Source organism: Dermacentor albipictus, chromosome 8 (assembly GCF_038994185.2).
Source record: "Dermacentor albipictus isolate Rhodes 1998 colony chromosome 8, USDA_Dalb.pri_finalv2, whole genome shotgun sequence".
In the NCBI taxonomy this organism is placed as follows: Eukaryota; Metazoa; Arthropoda; class Arachnida; order Ixodida; family Ixodidae; genus Dermacentor; species Dermacentor albipictus.
The window spans coordinates 22,586,636-22,599,782 of NC_091828.1; the positions used below are offsets into that span (position 1 = coordinate 22,586,636).

The window sequence follows — 13,147 nt, forward strand, 5'->3', positions numbered from 1 at the left end:
TCAGTGTAGTTGGAGGGGGAAAGATTGAGGGACTTGTGGACTTAGGAAAATTCACCCCCGAAAGTGAGAAACATGTGCCTTGTGATCACGGTCTAGTGGTCATGTTTCAACCTCTAAGCGGTTCTTGGCATCAAATACTTGGTGTTTTTGCCTCAAGGGGCAATGTGAAGGCAGCTCTGTTGTCGAAAATCGTCCTAGAAGCTGTGATTCTTGCCGAAAAAGCTGGCCTGAAGGTTGATTTTGTGACAGCTGATGGCGCTTCATGGAACCGCTCTATGTGGCGCATATTTGGAATATCTGGTTCCTCGAGCTGTGTGAAGTCGTCGGTTGCTCATCCTGTTGATAAAGAAAGACGTCTTTTTTTTATGTCAGATTTTCCCCACTTGATAAAATGCGTAAGGAACGGTTTCCTGAAGTGCTTCTACAAAACTCCGGATGGTGCTGCCTACATTGAGCACATCAGGGTGGCACACGAGGAAGATAAATGTGCAGTCACCCTCAAGGTCATGCCAAAAATTAGTGCATGCCACGTGAAGCCCAATAATTTTGAGAAAATGAGGGTGAACTTAGCATTCCAACTTTTCAGCTCAGAAGTCGTTCGTGGCCTTTTCTTTTACAAGAATGAAATTCAAAGGAATTGGGGTGACCCAGCAGCAACTGAGGCATTTGTCAGCACAATGGCCAAGCTAATAGAGGCGATGACAGCACGTATTCCATCCGAAGCTCTAAGACTTGGGTCCATTCAAGAGAAAAACATCAAAGATTTCATCGAGTACCTTAACAAATGGGAAAGATCCTTGGCACCTTCCAGAGTAGGTTTTTTGTCAGCAAGCACAGCTGAAGGACTGAGGGTTACCCTCCATGCAACATTAGATCTGTTAAAGTATGTCCATGACAAGCTTGGGTACAAGTACTTGCTGACAAGCCGCCTTTGTCAGGATAGCCTGGAAAAACTGTTTGGCGTCATACGTCAGTTTTCCGGCTGTAATGACCACCCCAACGCAACCCAGTTCCTCATCACTGTTAATTGCCTAAGTTTTTATAACTTAGTGAAAGCGCCGAGCAGCGGAAACTGTGAAGGAGGCACCCTGCAGTTTTTGCTGGGTGAGAAGGAAGCAGGCGGTGAAGTGGATGAACTTCTTGACAGAGGACAGATAGAAGATGCTTCACAAAGGCTCCAGAAATCTGAGCTTCTCTCTGACCATGTGTACAATGAAAAAACGAGCGACAGCCGCCTGGTGTTTTACATTGCAGGGTATGTTGCACGAAAGACCATCCTGAAAACTCACTGCAAAGACTGTTTTGATCAGCTTCTCGTGAATCCGGAGAATGCTAACAAAGAACTCTCGACATTTACCAAATTTTGTGACAAAGGTGGTCTGCTCTACCCATCCCACGAACTTTTCTCGTTTGTAGAGGCGTTAGAACTCACCTTTTCTATGTGGTTTAGCAACAACCAACTGCACTATGACAGCCTTGATCAGCTGACATGCTGTCTCAGGAAGAACAATGTCTTGATTGGCTGTGAACTTCATGGGCTGAGTATTACCAACCACATCACCAAGTTTTTCCTGCTAACACGCCTTCATTTCTACATGAAATCCCTTAACAAAGAGAGGGAATCATCGCGGGAAAAAAAGAAGCACTTGAAACTGAGGCGGGTTACCTAAGGACTGTTTGGAAGAGGTTTCACTCCCAAGTACCAGGAAATCATTTTATTTTGCCGCTACCAGAGCAGCTTAGCAAAATAAAGCTTTATTCAGAAATTTTGCGCATTTGAACATGTGGTGCTTTGTCCGAGTACAGCAGAAATCAACCCGTCGCGAAATAATCTACGCTGTTGGGCGATCCAACATGGAAACGGTAAGTCTGCTTTCTCTTGACATTCTGCTCAATTTGGAATTAACTCAGTAATATTTCCGGCTCTCTTGTACAACCAAGTGTCCAGCAGAACCGATTTCTGTAATATAGTGAGAGCCATGGAAACATGACGAAAGAAAAACTGCGTCCGCCGCGTATAAAACACGCGTTTACCAACGCTGCAGCCGAAGAATCTGACGTGTATGCGCGCTGCAGCGCCATCTGCCCCTTTCCTTCCAAAGCGCTTCGCCTGCCCGGGCGCGCTCCTCACACTTCCCCCTTGTAGCCACTGTAGCTCAAACAACCTGCCTACCAGGAGTCCATCGGTACCGACAGCAGCGCCTCTGCAGTTCGCAAACAAACATTAGGTTATTGCTTAGCTGTAAAACAAACGATTCCAAGCATCTTTAACCGTCCACATTTTCGTCAGCTTACTTACATAACATTTTAACGTGTCGGCCATCATGTATCAACGACATTCAAGTCACTGATTTGTCGGGTCTCAGCCGAATTTGGCACCAGTCAGTACGCGATTGAAAAACGGCGCATGCTTTCGGCAAAGCAACAACGATTGCTGATAACGCTGCGCGCCTCGTTTTTGCTACCTTCCAGAATTTTATCTCAATTTGTAATGCTAGCTGGAATGTGCGGGTTTCTCGTTCCCGCGGTAAGTTTGAATTGTTTACACGCAAGTCGGGAATTCGCGCTTCGCCCGGTGCCCATCGACGACTGCCTGAGCAGTGGACCTGATGCGACTGGAGAAACTGGGCAGCTGGAGCTCAATGGAGTCGACTAGCTTTGTGCAGTGGCGTCCTCTGGCGGTTAGCAGGCGAGCTTTGTTTGCTTTCGCTATCTCGGAGGTTGTGTTGATCTACGAGATTGGTATCTTGGAGGCTTCGCGATGTGAGCGTGACCGCGTGACTTCTTGCCCTCGACGATCGGGCACCGGCCTTGCGCCGCAGTCAGCTGTTCATAAAGTTTCACTTGTTCGTCTGCTATCAGTCTCGGTTCACGCGCTTTGTCAGTGTCTTTCTGAGGCGTGTATCGGAAGCACCGGCCAAGCCGTACGAGATACTTGAGCTGTCAGACATTTCCCGTCAACTTGGGGAAGCATCTCGTCGCAACGCCATGGCTGGTGCTACAACAACGTTCGGCCTCGCACTGCGCATGAGGACATTTTGCGACAAGCGTGTGCTTTTCGTTATGTTGACGCTGGTCGCGGCTACTACACTGAGCCTTTTAATTGCTGTCGTGGTACGTGCGATACTTATCAAGGCTCCAGACGTGCCCTGCGCTTGGCCGGACGGCGAACAGGTATGACTTATTCTTGTGCCTACGACTTTCACTTAAGATAACAGAGCCGGATCATTCTCAGTGCGCGAAAACGCTATTCGTGTGCATTTTTTGCCTACGTCCACAATTAGTGGCTGTACATTGTGTGACTCTCCTCGATATATTCAAGGTCCAACCTGATAACGCGGCGATAATTAAGTGTTTTGCGCTCTATGTTTGATTCAAGCATCGCGCCTTCCATTGGGAGGGTGGGTGAATGAGTGCTCGCGCATCCTGTAGGTTCGTGCTTTGCAACGAAACTACGATCGTGAAGGTCACATTTGTGATTCAACGTCTGTCCTAATTTTCGAGCTGATATCATCGTTTCAAAATTAACTTCAACTTGATCTGCTTTCAATACATGTTCTACAAAAGCCATAGTGCATCGCCGAGCCCCTGCATGAACGTGTGCATTTTTGTTTCCGAAACGTTTTTCTGCGAAAGATTAGCTGGTACTTCGGTTTCTAAGCAAGTGCTGATTAAGGAACATTTATTATGAGAGGAACAAGAATTTAAAATAAAAATACCGTGTAAGTTTTACATTGCTGAAGAGATGCGATGGGATTATAATGAATAAATGGCATAAAGCGCGCTGACCATTTTTGTTATTTATTCTCGCTTTTTTTAAAAGCAGTCAGAGCTATAGCTAAGCTGAATCCTCGCTTTCACCGACTATATATGGATCATTTGAATGTTTTTGTACAGGAGCATGAACACCAAGCAGAAGCTTGCAATGGACCTTGCCACTGTGTTAACAGAGTTCAAAAATAGTTTTTAAAGGCAGGCTGCTGCTTATGATTAAATTAAGCAACTAAACGCTAGAGTGGGGACATTAGAAAATTCTATAGCGTCACCGGACAATGTGGAGACCAGGACAAATGCTGATGCTCTCTCCATTGTGTCAAACCAAATGACGGCCATTACATCCAAATGTAATGACACGGAAAACAGATTTAAGCGTTCTAATCTTTGTATACTTTTTTCAGCCTAGACGATGATCCCTAGGAGAGCATCCGAATAGCTCAGATGCCTTGCCTATGCTAATGTGCAACTGAGCCCTAGGGCAGCATCCGAATAGCATATAACCAAATTTTGCTCAAAAAAGCTGGGTGTTACACTAATAGGTCAACAGTCTGAGCGCATGCACTGACGGGGTAGATTTGTTGCCAGAGAATGAAACCCTTTCATCGCCGAGCTAACTCTCTTCAAAGATAAACAGTGCATTTTGTCTTGTGAATCGAAGCTTAAGGGGACAGCGTTCTCAGTCTCATATATTTTTCGCTGGAAACTCAGCTGGTCAGAAAGAATGTAATTGAAAAAACACAGAATAAATCCTTTAAGCTTTCGGTTTACGAACTACAAATCGGCTCTGTAACATACGTCTATGGCGGCATTTCTAACACGGTCGTCGAGTTAAACAGATAGCTACGTCAAGGCACTTGTTCTAGTTTTATCATCTAACAGTAAAGCCAGTTCGCAGCGCTCCTTCTTTATTAGTGTCATTTGCTAACACACGTAGCCTCATGTCGAAGGGCGATTTCATTTCAAGCTATCTCGATGATGCTGACTCTGATGCTATAGCTTTCACTGAGACTTGGCAGTATCCCGTAGAATCTGACAATGAAATTATTGCCTTAACAAGTAGTACCTACAATACATATAGGTGTGCTCGCACTTGCAAAAGAGGAGGCAGTGTCTTGTTAGGCATAAAAGAAAGTCTTGCGTCATTCCTCATCAATACCAGTTCCAACATTGAAGCTGTCTAGGTTGCCTGCACGGTATTTTATATTGAGATGCTGATCTGCTGCTGTTACCACCCACCAGATTTGAACAGCTATTTCAATGATCAGTTGCACATTAGCATACACAAGGCATCTGAGCTCTTCCCCACTGACATTACCTATCTGTTTGGTGACTTGAACTTTCTATTAATTGACTAGGACAAACTTTTGTTGCCATGCAACTTGTCGACTGAATTCATTAATTGATTGAGGTTGATTACAACGTCCCCAAATTGTATCGCAGCCAACTCTTGGCTGTAACATACTAGACCTTATAACTTACAATGCTGTAACAGTAGATCACATAAAATGGTTTTAGTGATCATAACTTGCTTTAACTCACCATAAATATACCTTCTCCTGTTTCTAATTTGTTGCCAAAACTAATTTGCAATTATAATAAAGGCAATTACATGGTCATCACCACTGAACTAAGAACATTTTGGGAGAATGAAATGCTACTGTCATGTTACGGCCGATCACTTGAAGAAATTTGGTTGATGTTCAAGGAAAAAGTGTCCTCATTAATTGACGTTTAACACCTTCTTCACCATATACAACACCTTCATTGCGGATTGAATACAAAGCCTGCATTAAATCATACTGCACTGCACTGTGCACAGCAAAGGATAAGTACTTTGATGACCTTCCAGAGTTACTCAACAATCAAACATAGTTTTGGAAAACAATATAGTCAAGAGGGTAACCATATTCTGTTGCACGATGATAATGCAGTCGCTCTTTCTGAGAGAGTGTCCAACAGTTTTCAATTCCTTTTTCATGCCCGTGTTACAGGTGGGAATAGCTCAAATGCACCCTTTGTACCTGCTTTCGACTACCATTACATGGCACCAATAAGCATCATGGTCAAGGCCATTGTGTCGCTAGTAAACAACCCTAAACGTCTTGTTGTGACATGGATAGAATAAATTCTGAGATACGACGGTTGTTCAATAAAGGCTGAGACTGGTGCACTAAAATGTTAATTTCTGAAAATGATTTGTCGGCACTTTTATCCTTTTTTATGTGTTCCCCAGAAACCTAGAGGCATGCATCCCACTGTTTCTACCAGGCCTATAGCTAACACGAGTGAAGCCATCTTTTGACACCTACCGAAATATCGCCTCCAATGTGTGAACCACACCTGGTTCCATGTCAAAGCCATGTCCCTTTTTACCGTGAGGTACATAAAGAAGCCAGAGTGTGCTGCATCTGGACTGTAAAATGGGGCAACGGTACTGTTGCTATGATATGAAAAACGATGAAAACAGGGGACATTGCGTGACACAGAACAAGATATGGAACCAAGGGTAGTTCTCACATTGAAGGTGATCTTTAAGTAGGTGTCAAAAGATGGCTTCACTCATATCCTCTAGGCTTGGTAGAAAAGGTGGGACCTGTGCACTTCACTTTTTGGGGAGCATATAAAAAGGGATAAAAGGGCTAATGCATAATATTCAGAAATTGAGATTAATTAAGACAACCGTTGTATTAGAAAATACTGCTTCTGTTTCAAGCTTCATCCTGTTTCATATATTCAGGCAGGCCTTACTGTCTGGTATGCTTCCCTCCGACTGGAAGATAGCAAAAGTTGTACTGATATACAAAAATAGAAGTAGAGACTTCTGTGACAATTACAGGCCCATCTCGCTTACCTACATTTGCTGCAAAATGGAAATTTTGCTGCCTATGCCTCCTAGCAGGCCTGTAAAATCTTTCTGAATAAATAATTTCTGTTAGTGTGTGTTTGTATTGCAAATAGGTGCTTTTATATGCTGCACTCTCTGTATGTTAATCACTGGACGTTATTGTTTGTTTTGTTCAACATTGAAAGCTAAACAGAATGCAACACACAATTAGCTGCTTATAAGCTATTAAACTTTATGTGATGTATTTCTAACAAACTGGAGTTCTTTGTAGCATGAGTACGCATTCAGTCAACACATCCACCATCTTTTCTTTATTATATATATGGTAACAAACATGCCGTGGACAGGTTGATCTGCACCATATCGTGAAGACTCCTGCCTTTTTACTGCTGCATCTTATGGGGTCAATGTTTAGTAAAAGCTGTAATAGCATGATTGAAATGAGGACAGAAAAAAAAGAAATAACATGCACCACAGGACAAGCGCTGCTATTATGACTGCAACAACAAAGAACAAAAGAGACACTGTGCCTAAGCCACAGAGTGCTCGATGGGTGCGGAGGTCGTATAGTTGTCTACCTTTTCCCATGCATTCTGATGCCCAAAGGGTTTCTAACAGCCAGAGTAGGAGAGTACAAAAATTTTCATAGGCAGTATGGCGAAAGCATAAAAGAAAAAAAAAGAAAAGCTGTGGTAAATGTTCAAACTAGAACAACGCTAACCACAGAACGAAAAGTGCTGGCCACCAATGAAGCAGAGCAGCAATAGTGAATGAACTGGCGAAAACCAAGACCCGAAGAAAAATAATTTATGCGGATCCAACAGATTTCTTCAAATTCGTGAAGTCAAGCTCTTGCACAGCAGGCACTTATAAGTGCTATACAGCTAAATACGATGCATACAAAACTCTTTATTGTCCTCCTATGCAACATGGAATCTCATCAAACATTTGTTTATGCACTGCACATGTTACAACTTTAATCTCGTGTGGTGGTTTGGTTTTTGGACTGCGTCGTTCACAGTGTGCTGAAATGCAAGCAGCAGTTCATGCGAAGGCAAACTGTGAGACATCAACGCAGCGATGTCACAAGGACAAGGGCGGTGTTTGTAGAGGGAAGAATGATGAGGAGATGCGTACCCAGAGAGGAGTACAATGCGTAAGACAGTCATAAGTCAAGGTGGTAGGATGATGCTTTGTAAATCTGCTGGTGAGTAATCATAACCGGGACAACGAAATGTCTATTGATAGCACAGTCACTCATTCCCCATTTTTTTCATAAAAAAACTATTGAACGCCTGTGTCAAACCACATGCACGAGTTAATCATTGGCTACAAGCACTACGAAGGAGGAAGAACTACCCTTTTGTTATTGCTCACGGAACTTGGCACACAGACCATTATGTCAAGTATGGTAGTGCCATCGGCAGAGTGGTCGGCTGTGACGGTACACTGAACGCTGAAGTGGAATGCTGGCACATTAGGTAAGCAGGGTGTTCAGTTTACCTGAACCTGAACGTCCGTGGTTTCTTTCCTTCCGCAACCGGACAGAAGCGCCAGAAACAAGTCGCACACACAAACATGTGCTCCTCAACTACAGGGCTTGCATGTGAATGGCAAACTGCTTTAATTTATAACAATGATGGTAATGTAGCAAGAAGGGCTCACATCACCAGGTAAGTGGTGTGTTGACAGGAGAGGTGCATGATACTGCAGCACTGCACATCGTTTTTAAGGGGATACAAACATGGTGAGAGGGGTCAGAGTGGTGCCACGTGGGAGCATTGCCAAGACAAACATGCGCAGCACTCTTCTCCATTTCTTTATGAGGGAAATCGCCACATCTATCCTCGTTTTTGCACAACCTCAGTAAATCTTGCTTTGTGTTACAATGTTGCAGTAATGTAGGCGGATGCACCCCATCACCGAGCAGCAAATCATTGGGCTGGCACTAGTACTGCTGGTTCAACGTGTCAGTGACAGGTGTCAAAGATCTGACATTATGTCATTGGTACAACTTTGGCTAGATGGGCATCACTCTTGGATGCTCCTTCTCCATTTGTGTTCTCTGTAAAGGTCACTTCTGTGCGAGCTATCCGTGTGAGCACTGGCGTACCTCATGGTAGCGTTGGAAGCAGAGGTGCAGGATTAACGGGGCAGGGTGCAGGTGCGCAGTCGTCACCTGGAACGCCACAGCTGCGATGAGATTTGGTTCCTGCAGTTCGAAGGGAACTTAGGTGCCTGTGTTAAAGCGGATGGTGGCTTGCATACCCGTGCACGTGTGCGTGGCATTCTTGCTTCTTTCCTATCATTCTTGTCTGTGTTTTCACTGCCTCGTGGGGAAAAAAATGTGGATGAAGGAAGTAGTAATTGTTCTTATATATTCCAGGAGCTAGCCATTAAAGACAATGGGCGCCGTCTGTCCGAGAGGCTGGCAGCAGCCCTGCAGTTCCCCACTGTCAGCACAGGCCCACACGAGTACAATCGGGAGGCGTTAGTGGACTTCGTCCAGTTCCTTGAGAAAGGTGTGTGAGCCTACATTTGCTTGTTTTGTTTGCATGCCTAGATGAACAAATAAGCTAGGCTTGATTTCTTTACAGCGCTTCTGAAGCAGATAAGCAACAAACAGTTATAGTTGATAGTACCTTGAAACCTGTGCATGTGGTGGAAACATACGTCTGTGCTTTCAGGGATTCCTGATTTGAAGAAGACCATATTCCATATCATAAGTTTCTCATATTCATGTTCAACACAATGAGACCTGGTAATTATACCGTGCAAGCATGGGACACAGTTGGATTGCATGCAGCAGACAAAAAATAAAGTAGGCAGCACAGGTAGACATGGTGTTCAAAATCTTGTATAGGGCAAAAATCAATAGGCCTAGTTCAGAGCTGTTTAATTTATGTTGTGAAGTATCGATACATTAGCAGTGTACGGATCAGTGAAGGCCTCCAAAATTGAAGACATTGACTCATATTGAGGTTGGTGGGTGCATCGTAATCAAAGGCTCTTTTCAATAAAATTTGTTAAGGTTGATGAATAACCATTCCCTTCTTTTGCTTTATTTCTATTTTCCGTGCTTCCTGGTCCACAGTAATATCAGCTGCCACTGTTAATACTGACAGTGTGGTCGTACTCCTGGTGCCCTCTGTGTATTTCCATAGCCCTCCTTAACTGGACAAGGTTCAGTGGTTAATAAAATGCAGATGTGCATACTATTGCAGGTGGATCTGGTCTTCTGATGCAATGCCACAAATTCCTTCTCCCAAGCATCTCAATTGAAATTACATGAAATAAATATGTATGCCACACAGTTACACGCAGCGTAAGCCAGTCATGTATCATTAATGCTGTTAAGAGCCGTGAAAACAGAGACTTAGAAGAAGAGTTTTGCCTGGAATGAATTTTCAGGGAATTTGTTAGTTCTGGAAAATTTGGGGCATTATAACTTCAGTTGCCAAGAGCTGGAGAAATTCATACCTACAGTAATTATAGTAAAGCTGGTGGTATGCCAGAAGGAAACAAAGTTTTTATCTGAACCCATACACTAGTACATATACTAAATGGTGTATTTTGCTGGCTTTCTGAATGTGAGCCTGGCCAGGCAGCTGGAATATCATGAAACACGAGATTCAGTTAAATGGGATAGTGCATCCTACCTGATTTACAGCTTACGGCTAGTAATAGTTTAAAATTGTGGGTTGGCATAGCAACTTGGCTGAGCTATAAACCACTTTTATTTTTCCCCTTGTGCCTGAACTACCAGTGTAATTAGACTGTCGGTGAATTTTTATAAAAACTTTAACAGAAACCTCAAAAAATTAGGTAATTTAATAATGCCAACATAGTGGATACCCTGCCTCTGCTGAAGTTTCTTAAGAGGCCAATTTCCGCAGTTAATCGTAATGTTTAGCAGTGCTTACTGATAGCAACTAATCGCTTGAACAAAATGAGCTGCCATCACTGTCGCTCACATGCTGTCATCTGGTTTGTCGCAGCCTTCCCGCAGGTCCATTCATCCCATTTGGTCAAACGTCATGTGGTGGCCAACTATAGCCTGCTTTATGAGGTCCAAGGTTCGGACCCCAAGCTCGTGCCTTACATGCTGTGTGCGCACATGGATGTGGTTCCAGCTGATGCAACTAAATGGCACCACCCGCCATTTGTGGGACAGGTGCTGGACGGGGAAATCTGGGGCAGGGGTGCCATCGATGCCAAGGACATTCTCATGGTGAGCAACACACCCTGGCTACCATATACAATCTATACTTCAGCTCTGATGAGTGAATTTTCTGTGATGTTTTACAAATTTCGGTTTATTTTTAGACTTTTATGAATATTGCTTTAAGTTTTACAAAAGATGCTTTCTGCTTACGAAAAGGCTTCTCTCTTCGGTTTCCCAACCCTCTTTCGAAAGTTTTCTGATGGTGAAAGGATGAAAGAAGGGTACATTATTCAAGAATGTTTGCACAGGCAAGTTCCTGAAGAAGTTGCTGTGATATAAAAGCAGTCTTTGTTCGTCACTAATTGCTGTGCCGAGTTTGTTGATACTTTTCTGCTGCGTCTAAAGTGAAATAATATTTAATGAAGTGTGTGCGTGCGTGTGTGCGTGCGTGTGTGCGTGTGCGTGTGTGTGTGTGTGTGTAAAGGCATCTTTTCTGGGCAAGCCATGAAAGAAGTGTTTGCTATCTCCCCACCCCCTTTTGGTGTCATGTCAGCAGGATTTAAAAAATTTTTAAGTTCGCAGGCTGGCAAATCTTCATAATGTCTTACGTGCACTAGTGACTTGTTATAGAAAAGTGGGGGAGAGGTCACAAAATCCCAAGCCTCCACCTTTTATATTTACTTCAAATTGAAAGTGCACCCAGAAACATTAAGCTGGCTGGAAACGTTAAAATAAGAATGCATGGAATGCAGCCCTGTATCAAAGGACCATCTGGAATATTATTATTAAGTTGTGTGATATGGTTCCCTGTCCAAGAGATGCAATTTCATTCAATTAGGACTTTCTTAGAGGTGCTTTTCAACAGTTAAAGTGTCTTGTGCTTTCTTTTTTATATCTGACATGTTTACAAATGAGCGTTCTCCACGCAATAATTGATTATGCTTGTTAGTAATGCATATTTTCAGTAGAACAGTGCACAATGAAAACTAAAAGGGCCAAGCATGTTCTTATTCCGCATTGGCATGTTTGAAGAAGAGCACTTCGTCTTTGGCTCATCAGTTCTCGTCTTTTTCACTGTGTGCCGGTCTACTGAAAGAGCCAAAGGTTCCTTTTATCTTACTTCAGTACGTAAGGTGCAAGCACATACTAATCGTGGGCAGCTCAAGATAAATAACTATTGTGCTGTTGCTTTTTCCAACATGTGACTCCGTTATACCCAGGGCATCATGGAGGCACTTGAGTTCCGTCTGGAGCAGGGGGACCTGCCCCGTCGTGGTCTGTTCTTGGCTTTTGGCCACGACGAAGAGGTTGAAGGTCGGGACGGTGCAGCTGCCATTGGCCGTGCGCTGCGGGCCAAGGGCGTTAAGCAGGTGGAATTCATTCTGGACGAGGGTATGATGATCCTGGAGAGATTGCTCCCCGGACTTCAAAGGCCAGTCGCATTGTGAGTCCATGCTCATGACCATGATAGGCTCGCCAATGACTCATACAAGACTTAAGACCACAAATATCAACAGCATTGTCAGGTGGATGTGCACGCATGTGGGTTTAGCTGGCAGGGGTTAGCTAGTCTCCATAAACGCAACTGTGGGGGTAAACTATATGAGCTTAGCTCTCACAAGTATGCATGTTTACACAAGTGCTTTAAGCCTCCTGGGCATGACATTATGAGGTAGTACTACAGTTCAAGCTACATATACCGCTCTTCATGTATGACTGGTTGTTTTCCAGAGTCTAAAGGTACGGCCTCACTTTCAGAAATAAGTGCACGCAAGGCAGCGCCCTTAAAAATGCATGCCACGAAAGGTGCTTTCCTGGCAAGAATTCGCTGTCACGCAAGAAAGGGTCCTGAACCCATTATTTCCTGCGTTGCGTTTCCTCAAACGCGAGCGAGCCAACCACAGGCGCCAAAGACGTCACGAGGGCGGTGAGGTGAATGCTCTCACGGGCGAGCCCAACCTGCGCGCAACATGTCCCAGCTGCCGGGGAAGAACAACTGAAACGTGCAGGAATTCTCGCGGACTCCTGAGGCATCTTGAGAGAGAGCGAGAACTCTCGCCTGCCTGCCGCTCTCCGCGACCACGAACGTGCAGTGGTGTGGACTTCAGAAGGCGGCGACCGTTTTCAAGCACCACCTTGCTTGTGCTTATTTCCGCAAGTGAGGACGTACCTTTAGACTGGCTTTCTTACCTACATAACTGAATGTGTATTCATGCTGCTTGGAATGTATATAGGCAAACCAGCATACAGTAGAAACTTGTGAAAACATATCTCGCATCACTGGCAAAATAGTTCAAATTATTGGGTTAGTATTGAAAGAAGATTCATTGAGCGAACACAGAGTACAGAGTGAGATCTGT

At 44.1% G+C, this 13,147-nt stretch overlaps 1 protein-coding gene across 1 annotated transcript in view; it reads left to right on the forward strand.

Annotated features, from left to right (window-relative positions):
- Nucleotides 1-2,726: 2,726 nt before the first annotated feature.
- LOC135912161 (N-fatty-acyl-amino acid synthase/hydrolase PM20D1-like) overlaps nucleotides 2,727-13,147 on the forward strand; it is a 66,511-nt gene continuing 56,090 nt past the window's right edge. The window contains exons 1-4 of the mRNA XM_065444545.1: nucleotides 2,727-3,174; nucleotides 9,009-9,144; nucleotides 10,621-10,853; nucleotides 12,008-12,231. Of these exons, the coding sequence (XP_065300617.1) occupies nucleotides 2,989-3,174; nucleotides 9,009-9,144; nucleotides 10,621-10,853; nucleotides 12,008-12,231 (779 nt within the window). The 5' untranslated portion in view covers nucleotides 2,727-2,988. The remainder of the gene's footprint in view (nucleotides 3,175-9,008; nucleotides 9,145-10,620; nucleotides 10,854-12,007; nucleotides 12,232-13,147) is intronic.